General features: G+C 40.6%; 1 protein-coding gene across 3 annotated transcripts in view; it reads right to left on the reverse strand.

Moving 5' to 3' along the window:
• Nucleotides 1-492: 492 nt before the first annotated feature.
• Nucleotides 493-23,349, reverse strand: part of itprid1 (ITPR interacting domain containing 1) — an 80,201-nt gene continuing 57,344 nt past the window's right edge. For 2 of the 3 annotated variants that reach the window (XM_008112820.3, XM_008112822.2), the window contains 6 exons: nt 11,946-12,028; nt 8,897-10,333; nt 5,670-5,797; nt 4,671-4,782; nt 2,816-3,160; nt 493-947 (listed from right to left, as the gene is read on the reverse strand). In XM_008112820.3, coding sequence (XP_008111027.2) covers nt 891-947; nt 2,816-3,160; nt 4,671-4,782; nt 5,670-5,797; nt 8,897-10,333; nt 11,946-12,028 — 2,162 coding nt within the window. In that variant the 3' untranslated portion in view covers nt 493-890. The remainder of the gene's footprint in view (nt 948-2,815; nt 3,161-4,670; nt 4,783-5,669; nt 5,798-8,896; nt 10,334-11,945; nt 12,029-23,349) is intronic. The other variant, XM_008112821.3, reaches the window with a different exon arrangement.

Consider the following 23,349-nt stretch of genomic DNA (forward strand, 5'->3'; position numbering starts at 1 on the left):
ACAGATCTCACTGAATGATAACACCAAGCATCTTTCAGCACTGGTAATTCTGGCTAGGACTGCTGGGAGCTGCAACCCAGCAGCACTTGGAAATTTGCAGTTTGTCCACCCTTGCCTTAATTCTCTTTTGTTAGTAAATTGCTGAATTGATGAGAACTTGAAAACCAACACTTATTTAAGGCTGGATTTACACTGCCATATAATCCAATTCGAAGCAGATAATCTGGATTTAGAAACTTCATTATATTGCTGTGTAGATGGGGGCCATGCTTCATCGATTGATGGGTCTTTTCCCGTTGGTCTTATTAATTGGATTTAAGCCATTATTTTCCTCCATAGAATTTATACAACAAATTCCAGGACTAAAAGCAAATTTAACACTCCATGCAGTAGAACAGCAAAAAACAGATATCACAGATAAACAGATATAAGAAAGTTATTCTTTCGGCTGCTTTAAATTTCTACCAGCAGGTGGCACTTGACATCAAGAAATCAAGCGGTCAAAATGAAGACATTTACTGGAAAAGGTCACATAATGACTATAATTATCTGGAGGTTCATTAGCTCTAGCACCAGTCCTCTATGTAACAGGTTTTTAGGAAAAATCACAAAATTTTCAGCACATATCAATTTGCGTAGAACCTCCATGAAATATTCTATCTTATGATGACTTGTTCAGTCAGTGTTCTCTCCTTGAATCTTCTCTATGACGGATGTAATCCAAACTTTTCCTTGGGGCTTTTCTTGACTCTGTATACATTTTTTACATATAATCATAAAATCATAAAAACGATTTTAATGTTTATGAATAGTTCTTGTGTATATAAAAGAGCAGCTCATTTTCCGTTCTCCAAGGTACTTCCAGGAGGTTAGGAAAGCATCGCTATAAATCAGACTCTTCCTCCTGCTGCATCATGGCTGAAAGAATTTCGGAAAGATCTTTTCAACTGAGAAAAAAATAAGAATAAAAGGAATAAGGAATTAGGAAAATAAATTAACAGGAGGCTAGCTAAATTAAATAGAAAATATGAGACATATTGACACTTAAAACACACAATGAAGGTTAAACTGATGAAGAAAAATCTTAATGCTAATAAAAAGGTAGTTGCATTTGCTGATAAATGTATCATAGTCTACCAAGGGCTTTCCTGATAGAAGGTTCATTCTACCAAGAAGGTATTTTTAATGATTCCTGAAAAATAGAAGCTGGAATCTATTGTCAATACATTTAGATATAATCTCCATTTATGTCAGCATATGGTTGAGGGAATCATAGAGTTGGAAGAGACCGCGTGTGCCATTCAAAATACCCCTGACAGATGGCCATCCAGCCTCTGTTTAAAAGCTTCCAAAAAAGGAGCCTCCACTTTGAGGTAGAGAGATCCACCGTTGAACAGCTTTTATGGTTAGGAAGTTCTTCTTAATGTTCAGGCGGAATCTCCTTTCCTGTAATTTGAACCCATTGCTACGACTCCTAGTTTCCAGGGCAGCAGAAAACAAGCCTGCTCCTTCTTCCTTATGACATTCTTTCAAATATTTAAACATGGCTACCATCTCTCCTCTCAACCTTCTCTTCTTCAGACTAAACATGTCCAGCAATTTAAGCCATTCCTCAAAGGTATGGTCTCCAGACCTTTTATTATTTTAGTCACTCTTCTCTGGACACCTTCCAGCATGTCATTATATTTCTTAAATATTGGTGCCTAGAATTGGACACAGTATTTCAGGTGAGGCCTGACCAAAGCAGAATAGAGCGGCACCATGACTTCCCTTGATCTAGACACTATACTTTTTTTGATTCTGCCCAAAATCCCATTAGCTTTTTTTAGCTGTTTCATCACACTGTTGACTCATGTTCAACTTGCTGTCCACTAAGACTCCAAGATCTTTTTCACACATAGATTGTTGTCGAACCAGACATCACCCATTCTGTATCTTTGCATTTCATTTTTTCTGCCTAAGTGTAGTATCTTAAATGTCTCCTTGTCGAAATTCATTTCGTTAGTTTTGGCCCAGCTCTCTAATCTGTTGAGGCCATTTTGAATTCTGATCCTGCCTTCTGGAGTATTAGTTATTCCTCCCTATTTGGTGTCATCTGTAAACTTGATAAGCAAGTTCTCAGTCTAAACCAGGGGTCCCCAAACTAAGGCCCGGGGGCCAGATGCGGCCCTCCAAGGTCATTTACCTGGCCCCTGTCCTAAACTTTAGATTTAGGGTTGACCTAAGTCTATCTGGTTTTGGAGGTCTTTTTGCTTACCTATGGTCTTATGAGATCGTCTAGATGGTCTTTGAAGGTCTCTGTGCTTAGCTATGGCCTTATGAGACCATCTAGATGGCTTTTGGAGGTCACTTTCCTTATCTATGGTCCTATGAGACTGTCTAGATGGTTTTTGGAGGTCTCTTTGCTTACCTATGGTCTTATGAGATAGTCTAGATCAGGGGTCCCCAAACTAAGGACCATGGGCCGGATGCGGCCCTCCAAGGTCATTGACTTGGCCTCTGTCCTAAACTTTAGACTTAGGGTTGACCTAAGTCTGAAATAACTTGAAGGCCACAACTACAACAATCTTAATTTTGGACTATTTCATTATAGTCCGGCCCCCTAACAGTCTTCGGGACTGTGAATCGGCCCTCCACTTAAAAAGTTTGAGGACCCCTGGTCTAAACCTTCATCCAAGTCATTAATAAAGATGTTGAATGTAGAAGAAGAATGAAGGAGGAGTTATGCTGTTTCTCATAATGCAATGCCCCCAGGAGTGCTACCACCTGCCCAGATACACATAGAGAATAAGGTACAGACATAAATTATTTTTACATTTTGTATAAAGGTTTTGAAATCCAGTTTTGGCTGAGAAGGAGCTTTAGATTCCTTTTTACTAATGTGAATTTCCTCAGAGCCTGAAGCAGAGCTGGGCTTCTCTGCTATGAAAGCTGAAGCCTGCTGTTCATCTTTCCTGAATGACGAGGTTGAAGGGGTGGATGGGAATGTGGCACTTCTGCTTGATGTCCATTTCAGACAGGTATTCTTTGAGCACTTGGCTCTGGAAGAAGCAGTAGTATCAGCATCTGTAGGAGTATTGGATGCCTTTTCTTCCCTCCAGCCAGGAATTCCAAGCTCTGAGCACAGATTAGACTGTTCACCTAATAATTGATCCAGATTCTGCAAAAAGAAGAGAGATGGAAAACATACAACAACCCAGAGATGGAATCATCTTTTTTAAAATAAATAAATAAATAAATAAAATCAAAACTGGATCCATCAGAGTATACATACTGCCATCTAGTGCTTCTTGTGCCTACCTTCAAAGACTCTTATAACTTTGTTAAATTAACTAATAATAATACCGTTAAATTATGACAACGATGATACAGTAGAGTCTCACTTATCCAACACTCGCTTATCCAACGTTCTGGATTATCCAACGCATTTTTATAGTCAATGTTTTCAATACATCATGATATTTTGGTGCTAAATTCGTAAATACAGTAATTATTAGATAGCATTACTGTGTATTGAACTACTTTTTCTGTCAAATTTGTTGTATAACATGATGTTTTGGTGCATAATTAGTAAAATCATAACCTAATTTGATGTTTAATAGGCTTTTCCTTAATCTCTCCTTATTATCCAACATATTCGCTTATCCAACGTTCTGTCGACCCATTTACCTTGGATAAGCGAGACTCTATTGTAATACATTTGCCAACTTATTTATATATTTCCATTTTTAGCTCACTCTTTTGTTATGATCTTTGCATGGCAAACAGTAAATCAATATAAACTGCAGTAAAACCCCATGTTTCTGCAAGGGACTGATTGTAGAAATGTGAAACTGCAGATAATAGTGAACCCTATTGAAATGAATTACTTCCAGAAGAAGCATACTATAGAACTGTGCTGGACCGTGTAAAAAATGCTTAGAAACACCACCTCTCTTGCATATCTAAGTCTTCGAGCAGAGCTCTGAGGTCAGCTTCTGGTGGAAGCATACCATAGAAACATGCTGGAAGACCAAGAAAATGCCTAAAGATAACTTTTTAAATAGTAAGTGAAATTGAGGTGCTGGTTCCACTGTATTTCTGCAATGCCAGACTAAATTCAGTCATATTTTAAGCAAGAGAAAACATATAAAATATTTCAAATATGTTAAAAGAGTTCTGAAGGTTTTTTGCGATCATTTCAAAGAACAGGCATTAAAAAATTGCACAGCACAACAAAAATACGTTTTCTGGGTGTCTTGGATTTTAGATTTGTTACTGGGCTTATTTGGAGTGCTGATTCAGACAATTGCACTGGATAGACTGCACCAGCTCTAGTTTCTTAAATATGGTTATCATGGTTTTCTATGGGAGAGCAGATGGCAACTGGTAGATATCATATGTTCTGCATCACAAAAACTAAAGTCAATAGAGGAAATCTTGTGCCATATTTTTTGGAATCAGCAGGTCAAATATGCCCAGAAATAGGACTAACATTTGAGGTACCAAAATATGTGTTGGCCAGTGTCATAGTAGATGATAGGAAGTCATTACAGATGCTGCAATACCCTGGCTACAGTATGGCCTGGTGCCATTGATTGTCTCAACTCCTCACCCCAAATGATTTACAGAACAGGCTCATGTGAATGGCAGTGTCATTCATCACCAGACTGTCTACTTGCAAGACGTACCATAAGAATTCCTTCCCTAACCTGGTGCATATGATCCTGTAGCTGGCATTCCAGCTCGGCCACCTCTCGACGCACAGCCTGCCTCAAGACCTGCAGTCGGTTTCTTTCCTCTCTGTGGAAAATGACAAAACGACAAAAGAGAAGATAAGAAATGGCAGCTTTCCATTGGTTCAAATATCTTAGTCACATACAATGTTTTTAGCTAAAAGTAATTTTTGGATTCAATATTTAGAAACAGACTCATTTCTTTATATTATTCCAGAATTCTTATTTGTATGCTAAACTTCCTTATTGTACAATTTCAGCCAACTGTGGGCACATCCAGATGGATGGAAAAGTCTCAGATTTCATCCCTGCTCCTTTTCTTGTGGGTTAAAATAAACTGACTGAGGGAGCTAATATAAACAAGTCTCTGACTCTCTCAAGACCTGACAGAAACTATTCTGAAATAAAGGAAACAGCTATGAATCTCCAAAATAAAACTGGAAGGAAGGGAAACAAAATCTGGTCTTTCTGATCTTTTTAATCAGTTTGGATGGCATCTGTTATTTTCTTGGGGAGGCAGGCTAGTCCTACTATTAGGTGGAGTGAAGCAATGAACCCTAGGTTGCAGATGCTGAAAAGCAGCAACACAATTTGCATAAAGGTTCCTCCTTATGTGTCATTTCAGCAATTCCCTTTTGGTTAGAACATTGAACTGTGCATGATACAAAATCTATTCTGTCCTCTGTCCTCTTAAACAAGCCTCTAATGTAGCAGGTAGTAGGTTTCCCATCACTTATAATGCAGATTCTCAGTGGTCAATGTAGTTGCCTTCTGTACATGGAATAGTAAGTCAGTAATATGTCCTCCAAAAGCACACATATAAGATGCCAGGGTTAACAATAGGCTTTCTCCCATCGCACCTTAATTGTGCTTTTCATTGCATACATTATTATGTGAGAAGTGCACAGTATCATACAAAGAAATAGCAGCTGTTAATATTTGTGGTTCCATTACCGTCCTTCCTTGGACATTAAAGTGGAGAAGAGAGCCTCTTGCTCTAGCATGTGTAGCTCTATCTCATCCAGACGTTCTCGAAACTTTTGGCATGAATTTTTCATGACTTCAATTTCCTGGACGGTACTCTAGATAGAAAGATTTAGCAATTTACTATGTGCTCATACCTGTTTAACGTAAGTGACTAAACTGTTTAAAAGTACCAAATGAAAAAGCCCTATAGTCTTGGGCAGAACATACCTGAAAACTTCCAATTCCTAATAGTCTCCATAGATATATCTGCATTTGTACATTTCTGCACATCTGTGTCTTTCCATAGGTGATTCTGGCTAGCAATATCAATTTTTCTTCATAACCATCCAACACCTTTATGAGAAGTTGTCAGAAATTTGTTTTATAAAGGCATCTCTCTAGGATGCCCTCATAAAACAAAAGATCCAGTATTCATGTGTTGCCATTCCCAAGCTATGGACATAGGCATACAGTACATTTTCTCTCTCCCAACCAAGCCAATGGCATAGAGAAAGGCATAAACCACACAATTCAACCTGGATTGTTGAATTAACTCTACCAATATTGATAAATTTCAGTGTTGTAAATCTATCACATTATTTCTCAGGGTTATTGGAGAAAATATTGCTATTTTTTACCAGATCATCAAGAAGTATACTCAAACTATGTGTCTTGAAAAGGTTTCTGGGACAAATGTGCTTTGTGAAACATTGCCATCTTATGGACATCTCCAAAAGGGCAGTTCAAAGAACCGTGTAATAAAAAAATAAAAATGGCACAAATGACATTTGAATCAAATCAAATAATATAAAACTAATTTTACACCACTGATAACAATGTTATCTACATAAATCTGAGATTCAAGTAAAAGGAAACTGATATGAAACCTCTTCTTGGTATATGATTCTGACACAATTGCTTCTCTTAATGTTTTATCACATAGAATGTAAACATGAACCAATTGTATTTATGTAAACTCTGGAAACTAATACAAATTAGATCCCAGATTTTCACATTTAATTTATTATCGTTTGAATAGGATGAAAAATTAGGCTTACCAGTTCTTGTTTAAAAAAAAAAAGGAAAAGAAAAAATAGCGCCTATCTCTTTTTATCCCTCTAGTAAACACACCAGAAGACAGATCAAGGGTATATTGAACCTAATCTTTACCCACAGAAATATCATGTGTGCACCTCCTCAAACAAGCAACCAGAATGCATGTCACCTCAAACACCTATCCATTTATGAGGCTTGTCGTGCATTCTGGCGGGGTGTGATTATATTGAGTATATTGTAAAAATATGTACACTTCAAAAGTGTTGTGTAACTAAAATGTGTATATTTGAAAAAGACACAAAGAATGCTTTAGTTAATGGAGAAATGCATACAAAATACATACATCAAAATGTATAGGAAACTACATTCTTTTTTGGAAAATATGCACAAATCTTCATGCAAGAAGGTTAGGAATATCATAAAATTAAATGGAATGGGGATAGATTAGAATACTGATGAGATTCTGAGAAATAAAATGCAAATAAATATGATAGATGTTCACATCCTTAATAGCAGAAAATGTTAAAGAGGTCTTCTGAAATCCCCGCAGAATCGCTGCTAGAGTAGAATCATAGAATCATAGAATAGTAGACTTGGAAGAGGCCATCCAGTCCAACCCCCTGCTAAGAAGCAGGAAATCGCAGTCAAAGCACCCATGACAGATGGCCATCCAGCCTCTGCTTAAAGCCTCCAAAGAAGGAACCTCCACCATACTCTGGGGGAGAGAGTTCCACTGCTGAGCAGCTCTCACAGTGAGGAAATTCTTCCTGATGTTCAAGTGGAATCTCCTTTCCTATAGTTTAAAGCCACTGTTTTGCATCCTAGTCTCCAGGGCAGCAGAAAACAAGCTTGCTCCCTTCTCCCTATGACTTCCCCTCACATATTTATACATGGCTATCATGTCTCCTCTCAGCCTTCTCTTCTGCAAGCTAAACATGCCCAGTTCTTGAAGCCGCTCCTCATAGAGCTAGAAAAAACAATGGGTCTATAGTATCCACTAGGGCAGTGGTTCCCAATCTTTGGTCCTCCAGTTGTTTTGGACTTCAACTCCTGGAAATCCCAGCCATCTTACCAGCTGTTAGGAATTGTGGGAGCTGAAGTCCAAAACACCTGGAGAACCAAAGGTTGGTAACCACTGCACTGTGTTTGGCTTGAGGATTCCCTTGGATGACAAAATCTGCTCAAGTTCCATTATAGCATTAAAATGGCATACCTATATACAATGGAAAAAATAAGGTGTGATTTTTGGATTTTTAAAAAGGGAAACAGTATTCTAGAGCCCTGGTTGGCAATCCTTGGATGCAGAATCCATGAGGACCTGTATGGAGAACCAACTAAGCTATATGCATCAATAGCCTAATAGGAAGCAAACCAGAGCACTATCTAGTTAACAATTGCAACAATAATTCATATATATATATATATATATATATATATATATATATATATATATATACCGTGTTTCCCCGAAAATAATAATAATAATAATAATAATAATAATAATAATAATAATAATAATAATAAAACTTTATTTATACCCCGCCACCATCTCCCCAAAGGGACTCGGGGCGGCTTACATGGGGCCCTGCCCAGGACAATACAATATAAAACAACATAAAAACAACATATCATAATACAATTAACCAACACAATTGATAAAATATACAGTATAACACAAAATTAAGAAGCAATCTAACAGGGGCGAGTGTCTTATATTAATTTTTGCTCCCAAAGGTGCGCTATGTCTTATTTTCAGGGGATGTCTTATTTTTCCATGAAGAAGAATTCACATTTATTGTTGAACAAAAAATGAACATTATATACATACAGTAGTTGTCATCACAAACCAGCATAACCAGACAAACTGTGAATTCTTGTTATTACCATTATTTCCATGTAAAACACTCTATGGTACGTACATTTACCAATCCCGTATACTCTGGTGTTCTGTTTGGCGGGCATGCTTCCAAACAAAAACTTTGCTAGGTCTTACTTTCAGGGGAGGCCTTATATTTAGCAATTCAGCAAAACCTCTACTAGGTCTTATTTTCTGGGGATGTCTTATTTTCAGGGAAACAGGGTATATATATATATATATATATATATATATATATATATATATATAGAGAGAGAGAGAGAGAGAGAGAGAGAGTACTTACAGAAGAAATATTTCTCAGTGCTGTATCCTGCAATAGCTTGAGAGTTTTCAGAAGCTGAAGCTCTGTGGTAGTGTTAGATGAGCAGCATGCGGCAGGGTGGTTGCATGAAGTAACAAAGGGGAAAGGCCACATCAGACAGCAGTGATGGGAGTTCAGTGAGCAGTGGTGACCTCTAGGTTGGATACACCAACTTCTCGAAGGTTCATAACAGCAAGATCTGTATTTCCCGTGAAGTCCTGTGTCTAGGGAAGTGGACTTCACAAGATGGCCATGTCGATGAAATGAAGGAAGACAACGAATGTGAGGGAGAGTTTCATTGTTTCTTGTGCTCTTGTCTGTTTGAATAGAAACTTCTTTGATTCGTTTGTCTTCTGCATTTGAGGCTACTGAAATTGGTGTGAGGAGGGGATCATCCTTAGAGCACTGGGACATCTTGGATGTGAAGTCAATGGACTGGCTCTTAACACCTGTTTCACCCAGTGAAATGCTCTGCATATTGGACAACAGTCTTGAAGGCATCTGGACAGTGACAGATTTAAAAGGGCTATTACTATTTTTTTCAAAGCAGGGAACATGCCCCTCTTCATCCAGTTCCATGCTCCTTGGTAACTTATCCAATGAGTCAGTTTCTTCCTTTCCAAAGCAGGAAGGGGGAAAGCTATCATCTGGAAGAAGTGTTCTGGAAATAACATTGAGCTCTGGTTGTGCAGTATTTATGTCATTATTAATTCTGAAGGTATTGGCTGTATCCAAAGTTATCATTTGATCCCTCAAATCAACATCCTGACAGCCACTTGTGACATCTGTGGGTGGAAGAGGTGAGTCCAACTTTCCACAAACCTTCAATTCTTTCAACATTTCTGCTACACCTCCTGCTGCACCTTCTAAACATACATCTCCTTTGCTTATATCTTTAATGTCTGTTTCTTCAGTCAAAGCTTCATCATCTTCTCTCCTAATGTCTTCTATTTGCCCTCCATCAATATATATACTTGAGTTTACTTCCCTACCATGTGAAAGACAGTTTTCTTCTGGAGATCTAATTTCAACTTGATTCATACTATCACTACGATGGCATACAAGACATTCTTGTACATCTCCTTTCTCCAATTCCCTTCTTCTACTTTGTATTTCCATCTCATCTATTTGATGTCCAGTTTCCCTGACTGCGCTCTCCTCCTGACCACCAGAAGTCACACACAGATCATCTTCTTCACTTATAGAATAAAAGATTTCCTCTCCTTGAAAAGTATGTTCTCTACTTAGGTTCGGCAATAATGCAACATAGCTGCTGCCTGCTGTTGTGTTAATGTTGGGCCCCTCTGCATAGGACTGAAGGTCCTGACTTGTTGAAATTGAATTTTTTCTGTACCGTAGAAATGATTGACCATCGTGGGAATTGAAACTAAGTCTCAGGTTTCCAGGCAGAGACAAAGCCTGAAAAAATAAATAAAACTGTCTTTAGATTCCTGTGAGCTGATCCCAGAGCAAGTTCAAATTAGAAGAAACCAGTCTGGTCTAATTTCCAAACAAGCAGCCATGTTAATCTTTTACAGCACAAAAAAAAAGAGAAGGGGTGGGTGTTGGGGGAAGGACTGCAACAGCATCTTTTAAGACTTTCCAGTTTTATTATTGCATGAGCTTTTGTGGATATAGTAAAAGGTAAAGGTAAAGGTTTCCCCTGACATTAAGTCCAGACATGTCTGACTCTGGGGGTTGGTGCTCATCTCCATTTCTAAGCCGAAGAGCCGGCGTTGTCAGTAGACACCTCCAAGGTCCTGTGGCCGGCATGACTGCATGGAATGCCGTTACCTTCCAGCTGGAGCGGTACCTATTGATCTACTCACATTTGCATGTTTTCGAACTGCTAGGTTGGCAGAAGCTGGAGCTAACAGCGGGCGCTCACTCTGCTCCCCGGATTTGAACCTGGGACATTTCAGTAGGCAAGTTCAGCAGCTCAGCGCTTTAACACACTGAGACACCAGAGGCTCAGTGGATATAAACTCACTTATTTGGATGTAGTACAGAGTGATAATAAATGCTCAGGCATAAAGCACATTGCACTGCTGTGGGAGTAGAACGAAATGGAACAGGATCCAAAAGGATCCAAATTATGACTCTTTATCCTAAATGTTCCAAAACCTCACTGTTTTAATTCCATGTTTTATTAAGTGTGTTTTTATTTCTAGAGGTTACTGTTTAAGTTTTATAATCTGTGTATGTTTTTGCTTATTGATGTATTGTATATTGTTATTGTTTTTATCTGGTATTATCTGTGAACCGCCCCAAGTCCCCTTTGGGGGAGATGGAGGCGGGGTATAAATAAACTTTATTATTATTATTATTATTATTATTTTCGTGTCAGGAGCAACTTGAGTTGCTTCTGGAGTGAGAGAATTGGCCGTCTGCAAGGACGTTGCCCAGGGGACGCCCGGATGTTTTGATGTTTTTACCATCCTTGTGGGAGGCTTCTCTCATGTCCCCGCATGGAGCTGGAGCTGATAGAGGGAGCTCATCCGCATTCTCCCCAGGTGGGATTCGAACCTGGCAGCTTTCAGGTCAGCAACCCAACCTTCAAGTCACTTAGTCCACTACGCCATCTGGGGGATCCTATTATTATTATTGTTAGCATAAGATGATACATAGCTTTAAGATCTTTATAGTGGTCAGTTAGAGTTGACATGTGAAAACAGTACATCTATTTATCAAAACTCAGGTTTTTAAAAGTTTTGTAGAGTAATGGCAACACATTTTTCACCAGAGAGAGAAGACTGGAGATGGACAAAACATACACGCAACCTGAGAGAGATCCCTGATGATTTTGAGGAGAGGCCAACATTTTATTCTCAGGAAGCTTTCATGTCCGCTTTAGAGTTTTGGCTGAAATAATGTTGCAGTTGGCATTGGACAAGTAACAATGAAAAATGACAATAGAGCACTCCCACATATTTAAAACTTGAGTGATAGTTCATGAAGTTTCAAATGTTGAACTTCTCTAAGAACTAGATGTGACTTTTCCATAGGTTTCGGCTTCTTGTTCTCTACTCACCTGTAGAGGTAATGGCTCAGAAGGGTCTTCCAGAAATCCACTGCTGTCAGACTGGCAACTGTTTGTTCTGGTTACTATCATATCTGTAGTCAAAAAAAAATCAAGGCAAGAAGAAAAATAATTAAAACAAAAATCTACATGTTCAATCCCTGATGTTTTTGCAATGAAGCTATGTAGACATTGAAGAAAGGAGTACGGCAGGGCTGTATACTATCGCCCTACTATTCAACTTGTACTCAGAATACATCATGCGACGTGCGGGGCTTGAGGAATCCAAGGCCGGAGTTAAAACTGCTGGAAGAAACATTAATAACCTTAGGTATGCAGATGATACCACTCTGATGGCCGAAAGCAAGGAGGAGCTGAGGAGCCTTATCACCAAGGTGAAAGAAGAAAGTGCAAAAGCTGGGTTGCAGTTAAATGTGAAGAAAACCAAGATCATGGCAACTACACCTATTGATAACTGGCAAATAGAGGGAGAAAACATGGAGGCAGTGACAGACTTTATATTTCTAGGCACGAAAATCACTGCAGATGCAGACTGCAGCCAGGAAATCAGAAGACATTTACTTCTTGGGAGGAGAGCAATGGCCAACCTGGACAAAATAGTGAAGAGCAGAGACATCACACTGGCAATGAAGGTCCGCATAGTCAAAGCAATGGTATTCCCCATAGTAACCTATGGATGTGAGAGCTGGACCATAAGGAAGGCTGAGCGAAGGAAGATAGACGCTTTTGAACTCTGGTGCTGGAGGAAAATCCTGAGAGTGCCTTGGACCGCAAGAAGATCCAACCAGTCCATCCTCCAGGAAATAATGCCTGGCTGCTCACTGGAGGGAAGGATATTAGAGGCAAAGCTGAAGTATTTTGGCCACATCATGAGGAGACAGGAAAGCTTGGAAAAGATCAGGATGCTGGGGAAAATGGAAGGAAAAAGGAAGAGAGGCCGACCAAGGGCAAGATGGATGGACGGTATCCTTGAAGTGACTGGGTTGACCTTGAAGGAACTGGGGGTGGTGACGGCCGACAGGGAGCTCTGGCGTGGACTGGTCCATGAGGTCACGAAGAGTTAGAGACGACTAAACGACTGAGCAGCAGCAGCAGAATGAGAATACAAAGTATATACATCTCTTCTCTATTACTCTAAGGCTGGGGTCCAAACTTTTAAGCCAAGGGCCAGATCACGGTCCCCCAGCCTGTTTGGGGGAGGGGGGGGAGACTATAATATGAAAAAAACACTGCATATGTCTCATTTGTAGTGCAAAAAAACTATAAAAGAACAATACAATATATAAAATGAAGAACAATTTTAACCAACATAAACATACCAGTCTTTCAGTGGGAATGTGGGCCTGCTTTTGGCTAATAAGAGAGTCGAGTTAATTAGGATTGTTGTTTTTGCGTGCCTTCAAGTTGTTGCTGCCTCAGAGTCTGGTGGAGTCTCCTTCTTTGAAGGTTTTTCAGAAGAGGCAGCATGGCCATCTGTCAAGAGAGCTTTGATTGTGGTGGGGGAGGGGGGGCTTATACTTGCAGCCTGGCTCTTCCCTTTTCTTCCCAAGAGAGGAGCCACTGTGAAGGGCAGCTTTTTTGGAAAATGCGGGGAGACAATGTGAGGTGAAGACAGGGTGGAGAAAGAAGGGAGGGAAGGCAGGCAGGTGCTCGGCCTCCAGGGCTCACCCTTTCTGGCTATGTAGCGACTATGTAGCAATTTAGCAATTGGGGAGTCTTCCTTTGCAAAGAAATAAAGAAAAAGTTGAGGGGAAAGAGAGAGACAAGGGGCCATTGGGATGGAATACTTGAGGCTAGAGCCACCTGAGGAGAAGGTGACACTTAATCAGAGTGAAGGGATGCAAGGTGCTGCCATCTCTCTTTATCTCCTCCTGAGGAGCTCACCTTTTTCAAGGCCCTGATTCCCAAGGAGGAACAAACCAATGAACAAACAAATGAACAAATGAAGTGAGGAAGAAAGTTAAGAAAGGGAGGGAGGAAGGAAAGAAGCAAGGGGTGAAGGCCTGAAGTGAAAGGGCTGGTGGAAATTTGATTAGGGGCCACATTTGGCCCCTGGGCCAGACTTTAAACAAGTCTGCTCTAGGGAGTCAAAGTAAGTGTCATGAATTTGTACCATTTCCACAGTACCTGTGAACTTTGTTTGTACACACTATACCCTTTCAAAAGTTATGCTGTATGCAAGTGGTGCAGTCATGTGCAACTTGTAGTTTACCACACTTTGATGCCTTACTTCTAGTACATTGGTACTGCAGTTTCCTTTGAAATTTCGCAATAAATGTTATAGCTTAATGATTGAGGAAGCTCTGCCAAAGCATCCTACACCATAGAGGACTGTGGCAAGGGAAGGAAAGAGGCATTAAGGATGCTATTTATTGGGGATGCATTGACTGTGTATTCCTGCATGACAGGGCTTTGGACTTGATGGCCCATGTGGTCTTTTCCAATTCTGTGATTCAATTATTCTGTCTTTCAAAGAGAGAAGGAAGAAGAGCCAATACTGAATAAGATGATCCACATTCTATTTTTGCTATCTTCTGTTGATTCATTTTCCATTTCTCTCTTCTTCCCTACCAAGTGGATTGCCAAAGAAAGTGTCAGATTTGATTCTGCCAGAGGTCTAAAATTGGTGGCAGAGGGCTTGTGAAATGCCAAGAGCTATATGTAATTGGATGAGGGCCCCAAACTACTGCACCTCTGATTTGAAAGCTTGTGATGATATGGTTGGAGCAAACCATCCAGTGTCCTGATCTTGATTTTAGGAATAATACAACTGTAAATGGTTGCATGTGAATTGCTCTTCACCATGTACATGGTGGCTTCCCAAAAGTCAACAACAGTGTCATGAGATGATACACCACTGCTGTAATAATAAATGTTCTCTCAGACCGAAGAGAATTGACTGCATAACAACTTGGTACCATAGAGTTATTAAGCAGGTACTCAACATCCGTGGGACAAAGCCTAGCATACTAGCTCTTCCTATGAACAAGATAAGGTTCTGAGAGTCATTTCCTTATCTCTCCCTGCCTCCAGGAACAATGCAAAACATTTTCTGAATAAGTCATCTTCTCTTTATGATTTTTTGCTTTCCTTCACATTCAATTTCTAAAGGAAGGTGTAACTTTTGCACAGGAGTAAGACTTTCATGGCCAGAATCACTGGGGTGGTAAATTGCATTATAGGTGTCTACACTGACTGTACAATGTGGTTTCAAATTGCATAATATGGAAGTATAGATGGGGCCTAAGAATCCAAAGCTCCTCTGTCTGGAGGCATCCTATTAATCCAGAGGCAAAATATAGGTTGCTCAGGACAGGAGAGTAGTTGAGGTACTGCTTGGAGAAGTTAATCCTAAAGATCTGGTTCTAAGGTTTCATGATTGAGGTATGTTGATCTTTAGGTGAGAATATATCATTATAAAGATAAGATCATGCATTGAATACCATCATTGTATCTACGTTAGGCCCCTAGAAATGATTACTGTGTCCCTCTCTTGTTCTTTAGGCACACAAAGAGTGTCCTGCCACAGCTTCTTCTTTCAACATGCTCCATGACTAACAAAATGCTGCAATCATCATTTTCCAGCACTCTAATTTGCAGGGCTTCAGAAGCTATTTGTTTGCTGCCTAACTTAAGAGGTAGTTTTTGCAGGGGTCATGTTCAGTAATAGATTACCGTAAATATGACTCCCCAAAGTTATGCAACTGCAAATCTTATATACATTCTTGTAACTATTGCACATGATGCTAACTTGAGATGACCTCAAGAGCTGGCAATGGCATGGTACAAATCAAGGCAGGTCGTCAAAGGCTTTCATGGCCAGAATCACAGGATTGTTGTGTGTTTTCTGGGCTGTATGTCCATGTTCCAGAAGCATTCTCTCCTGATATTTCACCCACATCTATGGCAGGCCTCCTCAAAGATTGTGAAGTATATTATCAGCAGAATTTCTGTGCCACAGTTTAATTGGCGGATTCTGCTTGTTTTAATGCATGTGCCACTTTTCTTTCTCGTTATTCCGATGATCTGTGCTTTAATTTTTTAAATCAAAAATGCCCATTATGTTTGTAAGGATGAAGAGCAGTATACAAATATTTTGATCATTCAAATAAAATTACAATACCGGGCTATCACATCAAGATCAACCAAGATCAACACAAAATAATGGCCTGCAGGTGGCAGCAAGAGACAAACCTCCAATGGAGATCTAACAGTGAAGCACCTCAAACAATGCTTCTCTTGGAATTCCTTGGATGCTTGGGCCCTATCCATATAGCTAAATTAAATCCCACATTTTCTGCTTTGAACTGAAATATATGGCTGTATGGACTCAGATAACCCAGTTCTAAGCAGATATTGTGGGATTTTCTGCCTTGATATGAGTTGTATGGCTGTGTGAAATTCCCCTCAGACATTTGTTCTAATAAGTCATTGTTCCTATTATTCATTTTAAAAATCAGTGGAACCAAAATGTTTTTCCCCTTTAAAAAAAAAACAAAGAAACTATTGGCCCTCAATGCAAAACATATTTACCTAGGAGAAAATCCCATTGAAATGAACGGGTTTTCCTCTCAGTAAAAACTTCATGTTCTTACTTGTGTTTCCACTTATAACATCATTGTCATCACCATCACCATCATCCTGATCTGTTCCCTAGCTCTTAGATACCTTCGGCTAGATCTACACTGTCATATAATCCAAATTATCAAAGTAGATAATCCACATTATGAGTCTACACTGCCAGAAAATCCAGTTCAAAGTAGATAATCTGGATTTTATACAGCAGTGTAGCTGGGGTCTTAGAAAAAAACAGAATATAGATAAAGCCAAGAGTGTGGTGTAGTGACTACTAGGCATGTCCAATCGATGAAAAAAAATGTTTCAATTCTCATTTTTAAAGTAGGGGGCGCTGGCGCTTTGATATAGAAAGTATTTCCGATTTTTTTCACCCAAAAATTTTGGATATTTCCAAAAATTCATAATGATTCTAATGTATTTAAAATGGCGGACGCGCATGCGCAATCACCAAAAAAAAGGAACCCGGGGGGGGGGGTTAACAGGGCTCTCCCGTCCTCATTTCTTGAGCTATCCTCATCAAATTTGCAATGCCCTTGCAAGTTGTGCAAAGATATTTTGAAAACTAGAAATTCCCTTGCTATATTTGTAAGCAAGAAGGACACTGGAAAACAATGGTGTCTCTGGCTATGTAATCCCACAAGCCTCAACCCAATGCCTTCAATTAGAAATGGACCAGTGACCACCACGCCAAGCAATGCCCTGGCAAGGAGTGCAAAGATACTTTGAAAACTAGACATTTCCTTTCTAAGAGAAAGAACCAGCAACAAAACCCTAATAATAATAATAATAATAATAATAATAATAATAATAATAATAATAATTTATTTATACCCCGCCACCATCTCCCCAACGGGGACTCGGGGCAGCTTACATGGGGCCATGCCCAGAGCAAAACAATATAACAAGTATAAATACAACATAACATAGAGCAATTAAACAATACAATAAGTAATAATATACAATATACACTACAACGCAAATCAAAGAAACAGTAAAAACAGGGCCGGCAACATGAATACAAAGATAAAAACTCAGGTGAGAAAGATAAGGGGAATGGAGACCACGGGGAGCAGGGACATACGAAAGTGGAACCGTCTAGAGGAAAGATGTTGGAGAGGAGCAAGAAAAGGAATAAATAAAATTTACTCTCCAAAAGCGCAGCGGAAGAGCCATGTTTTTAAATCCTTTTTAAAAGCTAATAGAGTGGGAGCTTGCCTAATCTCAATGGGCAGTGAATTCCATAGTCGAGGGGCCACAGCAGAAAAGGCCCTCTCCCTAGTACCCACAAGGCGGGCCTGGGATATAGGCAGTGGCGTAAGGAGGGCCTCCCCAGATGATCGGAGAGATCGGGCAGGTTTATAGTGGGAGATACAGTCACGAAGGTAGGTGGGTCCCAAACCGTTTAGGGCTTTATAAGTGATGGTCTGCACCTTGAATTGGGACCGGAAGATGAACGGCAGCCAGTGGAGCTCCTTAAATAAGGGAGTAGATCTCTCCCTGTAACTTGCCCCCATTATTAATCTGGCAGCCGAGCATTGGACCAATTGTAATTTCCGGGCCGTCTTCAAGGGAAGCCCCACATAGAGCGCATTACAGTAGTCCAGTCTAGAGGTAACTAAGGCATGGACCACCGTGGTCAAATCAGACTACACGAGGTATGGTCGCAGTTGGCGCACAAGTTTGAGTTGTGCAAAGGCCCTCCCGGCCACCGCCGACACCTGTGCCTCAAGCGTCAACGCTGAGTCCAGGAGGACCCCCAAACTGCGGACCTGTGATTTCAGGGGGAGTGCAACCCCGTCCAGCACAGGTTGCCACCCAATACCCCGATCCGACGAGCGACTGACCAGGAGCGCCTCTGTCTTGTCAGGATTGATTCTCAGCTTGTCCTTCCTCATCCAGTCCGCCACAGCGGCCAGGCACTGGTTCAGCATCCGAGGGGCTTCCTTGGAATTAGATGGAAACGAGTAGTGGATTTGCGTGTCATCTGTGTAGAGATGGCAACACCCTCCAAAACTCCGGATGACCTCTCCCAGCGGTTTCATGTAGATGTTAAATAGCATGGGGGATAAGATAGACCCTTGTGGAACCCCACAGGTCAAAGGCCAGGGGTCCGAGCAGGTGTCCCCCAGCTTCACCATCTGGGAATGACCCTCCAGGAAGGACCGGAGCCACAGCAAAACCATCCCACCGAGCCCCATCCCGACGAGCCTCCCCAGAAGGATACCATGGTCGATGGTATCGAAAGCCGCTGAGATGTCCAAGAGAACCAGCAGGGTCACACTCCCCCTGTCCAGTTCCCTAACCCTTTCTCCAAACCCCTCTGTGGGAACAGCCAGACTGGGCCCCTTCACCCTCTCTCGCCCTCAAGAGGCTTGCTTGCGCTCCGTTTGCAGACCACCACCCACTCCGCGCAAAGCCCAGCCCAGAATGGCTCGCCCGGGCTACACAATGGGCTTTTATGGAAATCTTCCACGTGGATGCAGAGGACCCTAGCCCCCACCTTTGCGTCCATCGTGGAAGCTTCTGATTGGCCGGGGAGCGGCAGCCATATTAGGCTGGGCTAAGCTCCCATTCAAGGTAGGTTGCAGAAACAAAAAAAATATTTTTAATATTTTTAAAAAATTTGGGGGGGGAATTAACAAAACATTAAGAGACAATTAGAGAATGGGTTAACAATGGTTCAAATTACATTGCTGGTTGCACTGTGAGACAATGTCTCGGAATGCGTATAAAAAAGCGAGAATAATCCGAAATAAATCCAATATACGATTCAAAACAAGTTTTTGGACATGTCTAGTGACTACACTGTTGTTCTGGGACCTGGGAAGACCAGATGTGAACCCTGGCTCAGCTATGGAAACTGATTGAGTAAATTTGGGCAAGTCACATTCTCTCAGCTGAAGAAGGTAGTGGACTTGACTTGATGGCACATTACAACAACAAAAGCAAGAAATAAAAGCATACATCTATTAAAAATGTATGCACTTTTACAATACAATTAAATTATAAGTAGAATTCATAGCAATTAAAATCCATTAAAAGGTAAGAACTAAAATAGGCTAACACATGACAAATGCTAATCATTTCCCAAAGGCCTGTTGAAATTTAAAAAAGTCTTTGCAGGCAGAAAACACTAGGGAGGCAACCAGTTAAGCCTCTCTGGAAGTGAATTTGAGTAGCTGTAATCAATTGCTGAAAATGCTTCTTGAATGTCCTCTGTAAGGGAGATGTATCTGAGAGAGGTTCTCACCTTCAACCTCAAAATAATTCATATGGTAGAATATGATATTTCAGGGAATCTGGACCTGATCCTGACAGCCCTAGTTTCTGAATAAATGCAAAAATTGAACACGAAGATGTTGCATTCCGTGTGGACTTTGAGAGAATGGAGCTATAACTAAAACACAACAGTCAGTTTAATACATACCTCCATACTATCCCAAATTAGTAGTTTGGAGGTATGTATTGTCAGGGTATTGTGTGTTGTGAAATGTTAAAATCAATCTGGATTCAGCAATTATGGGGTTAATGAGAGTCTGCTATGATTGATGTATCACAGGACCAATGGGGTCAAGTGTGTGACCGGGACTTACTATCTTGTTCCTGTGGAATGTAGAGGGAGTGTTTTCCTGTGTAGAGCGGAGAACAGCAATGAGCAATGTGCTGTGCGTGTGCATGAGTGCTTTCGGAAAGCACTCATGGAGGAAAGGACTGAATTTGCTCTGTCTGTAAATAGATCATGTAAATAAAGTTGTTTGCCGTTGGACTACCAACTGAACCCTCATCTACTGGAGTGTGTTTGTCCAGTGCTGTTTTTCCACACAGGGAAACAGTCTGGAGAGAAGGAGGTGAAGGATGGTGCAAAGAAGAAGGATGGTGAATTTTTTGGATTTCACTCTGCTACCAATCATCCCCGCTGACATGTATTTTGTCACTCTGCTTTTGTGGTTTTGTACTCAATTAACTCAGCAGGGAGAAAAGGGGAAGAAGGGGCAAAATCTATCCTTCCAAGGAGGCCCAGGGAAAGGCAAACTTTGGCAGCCTTTCCTAGCTTTTGTGTTCTTCTTCATTAATAACCTTTGCCTTTTGCAAGAGAGTGAAAATTGTCACCAGCAGCAATAGCAAAGTACGATTGTATTTTCTGCAGTACTAAGACACTTTCACAAATGTTTGCCAAAAGTCCCAAAATGTGAAAATACTGTAAAAACTCTTACAACTTCACCCGGAGATGATAGAACCTTCAATTTATTTTTCATTCTTACAGGCTACAACAAAATAAGGAAAGAGCTGGAACTCAATAGTGCCTTTAAATCAACAATCTCTTTAATAAAGATGGTTTCGTCCTGAGGATTGTGTGAAGAATTTAGAATGGAGGCCCTCTCTTAACTTTTGACTTGAAGTGTAATGGCTCTCATGACACCAATGGGACTGTCTCAATTTGTCATTAACCCAACACAAAAGGTACATTTGATGACAAACTGATTTAGTATTTGCTTGAAGCTGTGCAACAAGTGGAATGAATATTGTGTGTGCAATACTACCATTGTTATGATCAAACAGTGTCCTGGGAAACCAAATATCAAACTCATAGTTGACATTTGGCTTTAAGTGAATAATCATTAATCAATTATCAATAATTGTTTAATATCTTCACTACTACTGGAGTGCATGCCAAGCATTAGCATTAAAATATTTTGGAAGAAACAAGTGATCTTTATTGTATTTTGTCTTTCTTTAAAAAACAACAGAGCTTTGCATATCCTGGTGTGATTCTCTTCCTAAAACATTTGCAAACAACAAAATAAAAAGGGTAGGGAGAGAAATTGAAACAAATAGGATGGAAAGAGAAGAACAGGATGCCTGTAGCTACTGGACAGAGCATGAGTGTGTGTGTGTGTAAACATGTGGACATGCAAGAAATATATTTCTGAGGTGACTTTGGAGAGAGGGGACTGTGTGACTTTCTAGACCAATTGAATTTGGATATACACAGATAAGTGTGACTTTAGTGGGATCAAGCCTGGGTAGGATAATGCTCACTGGGCTGGAAATTATGCCTTGTGTGGATGAGCCAAGGAAGAGTTACATTAGTACTAATCTGCTTTAATAATAGCCTCTGACTCCATCTCCCATAGGTAAAGGTAAAGGTTTCCCCTGACGTTAAGTCCAGTCGTGACCGACTCTGGGGGTTGGTGCTCATCTCCATTTCTAAGCCGAAGAGGCAGCGTTGTCCATAGACCCCTCCAAGGTCATGTGGCCGGCATGACTGCATGGAGCGCCGTTACCTTCCCACCGGAGCGGTACCTATTGATCTACTCACATTGGCATGTTTTCGAACTGCTAGGTTGGCAGGAGCTGGAGCTAACAGCGGCCGCTCATGCCGCTCCCGGGGTTGGAACCTGGGAACTTTTTGTCTGCAGCTCAGTGCTTTAACGCGCTTCACCACCGGAACTCCATCTCCCATAGCTAAGGCATATTTGCCAGATTTATACAAGGCCCTTCCTTCCCAATTTTTCATATTATCTTCATCTTGCTAACTGGCTTTAGTCCACTTTCTAATCCCTGCCAAACAGTGAAAAAAACGACTGACATCTGTGCCGAGTTCTAATGAAATGAGGCACAAAGCTACAAGTGTCAGAAGTACAGAGATCCTGTGCAAGCTTCTCACTCCACTGCATTTCTGGAAATTCCACAACCATTTCCAATCTCTAATGTGGAATAAAACTAGTTGACTCATTTTTACCGTGAATTAGGAAAAGTCAGGGAATGCTCTAGAGCAGAGGTCCCTAAACTACAGCTTATGGGCCAAATCTGACCAACCAAGGTGGTTTTCTGGTCCCTGCCGCCACCGCCATGCACACACAGATGCTGCATGCACAGCTGATGCATGTACAACATATGCCATGGTTTATGCATGCAGAGATGGGTGCATGTGTATGCCAGTTTTCCATTGCCACAGACAGAGCAACAAATGATAAGTAAGTGTGATTGTGCAGTCAGGCTGAACCAGGAGGGTCATGTCTCTGTTATTCTGATAGTACTGCCATGGTTCACTAGTTGAACATGCAAACATTTCCATGTACTCAATGATCAGTCCAAAGTATCAATGCTCCAGATTGGCCCCAAATTTAGGTGTTCATTTAGGTGAGTTCCAGTAGGTCTCTGATTCATACGGTGGTCATAAATCGAAGACAGCTTAATGCCAATTAACAACAACAACAATACATAATTCACAAAGTAAACAATTAAGTTGTGTTGTGGAACTCATTGCCAAAAGATTTGGTGACAGCCACTACCTGAGATTATTTTAAAGGGATTTAGACAATGTCATGGAGAATAAGTAGCTGACTACTGATTGTGAAGGCAGTGCATGGCTCCAGGTTTTAGAGTACTATTATGTTCATGTTCTTCTTATGAGACTCATAGAGGCATCTGGCTAGCCACTGTGAAAAGCAAGATGCTGTAGTGGGCTTTTCTTATGTCTTTGACCAAAAAAATTCCGTACCTTTGAGACCACAGCTTCTGTTAGTTTGAGCTTATCTAGATCAGAATGTAAACAGAGTTCTGCAAGGAAGTTGCAACTGAAACTGGTAAAAAGTTATGTTAAGTCTTCTCTCAAAACACATGCATATCACTTCTTTTCTCATTTCTTTTCTCACCTCCCTGGGTTACACTAAGACCCCTTCCACACAGCAGTGTAACATCCACATTGAACTGGATTATATGGCAGTGTAGACTCAGATAATCCAGTTCAAAGTAGACATTGCACATTATCTTCCTTGATATTCTGTGTCATATGACTGTGTGAAAGGGCCCT

The sequence above is a fragment of the Anolis carolinensis genome, chromosome 6, assembly GCF_035594765.1.
Source record: "Anolis carolinensis isolate JA03-04 chromosome 6, rAnoCar3.1.pri, whole genome shotgun sequence".
NCBI lineage: Eukaryota > Metazoa > Chordata > Lepidosauria > Squamata > Dactyloidae > Anolis > Anolis carolinensis.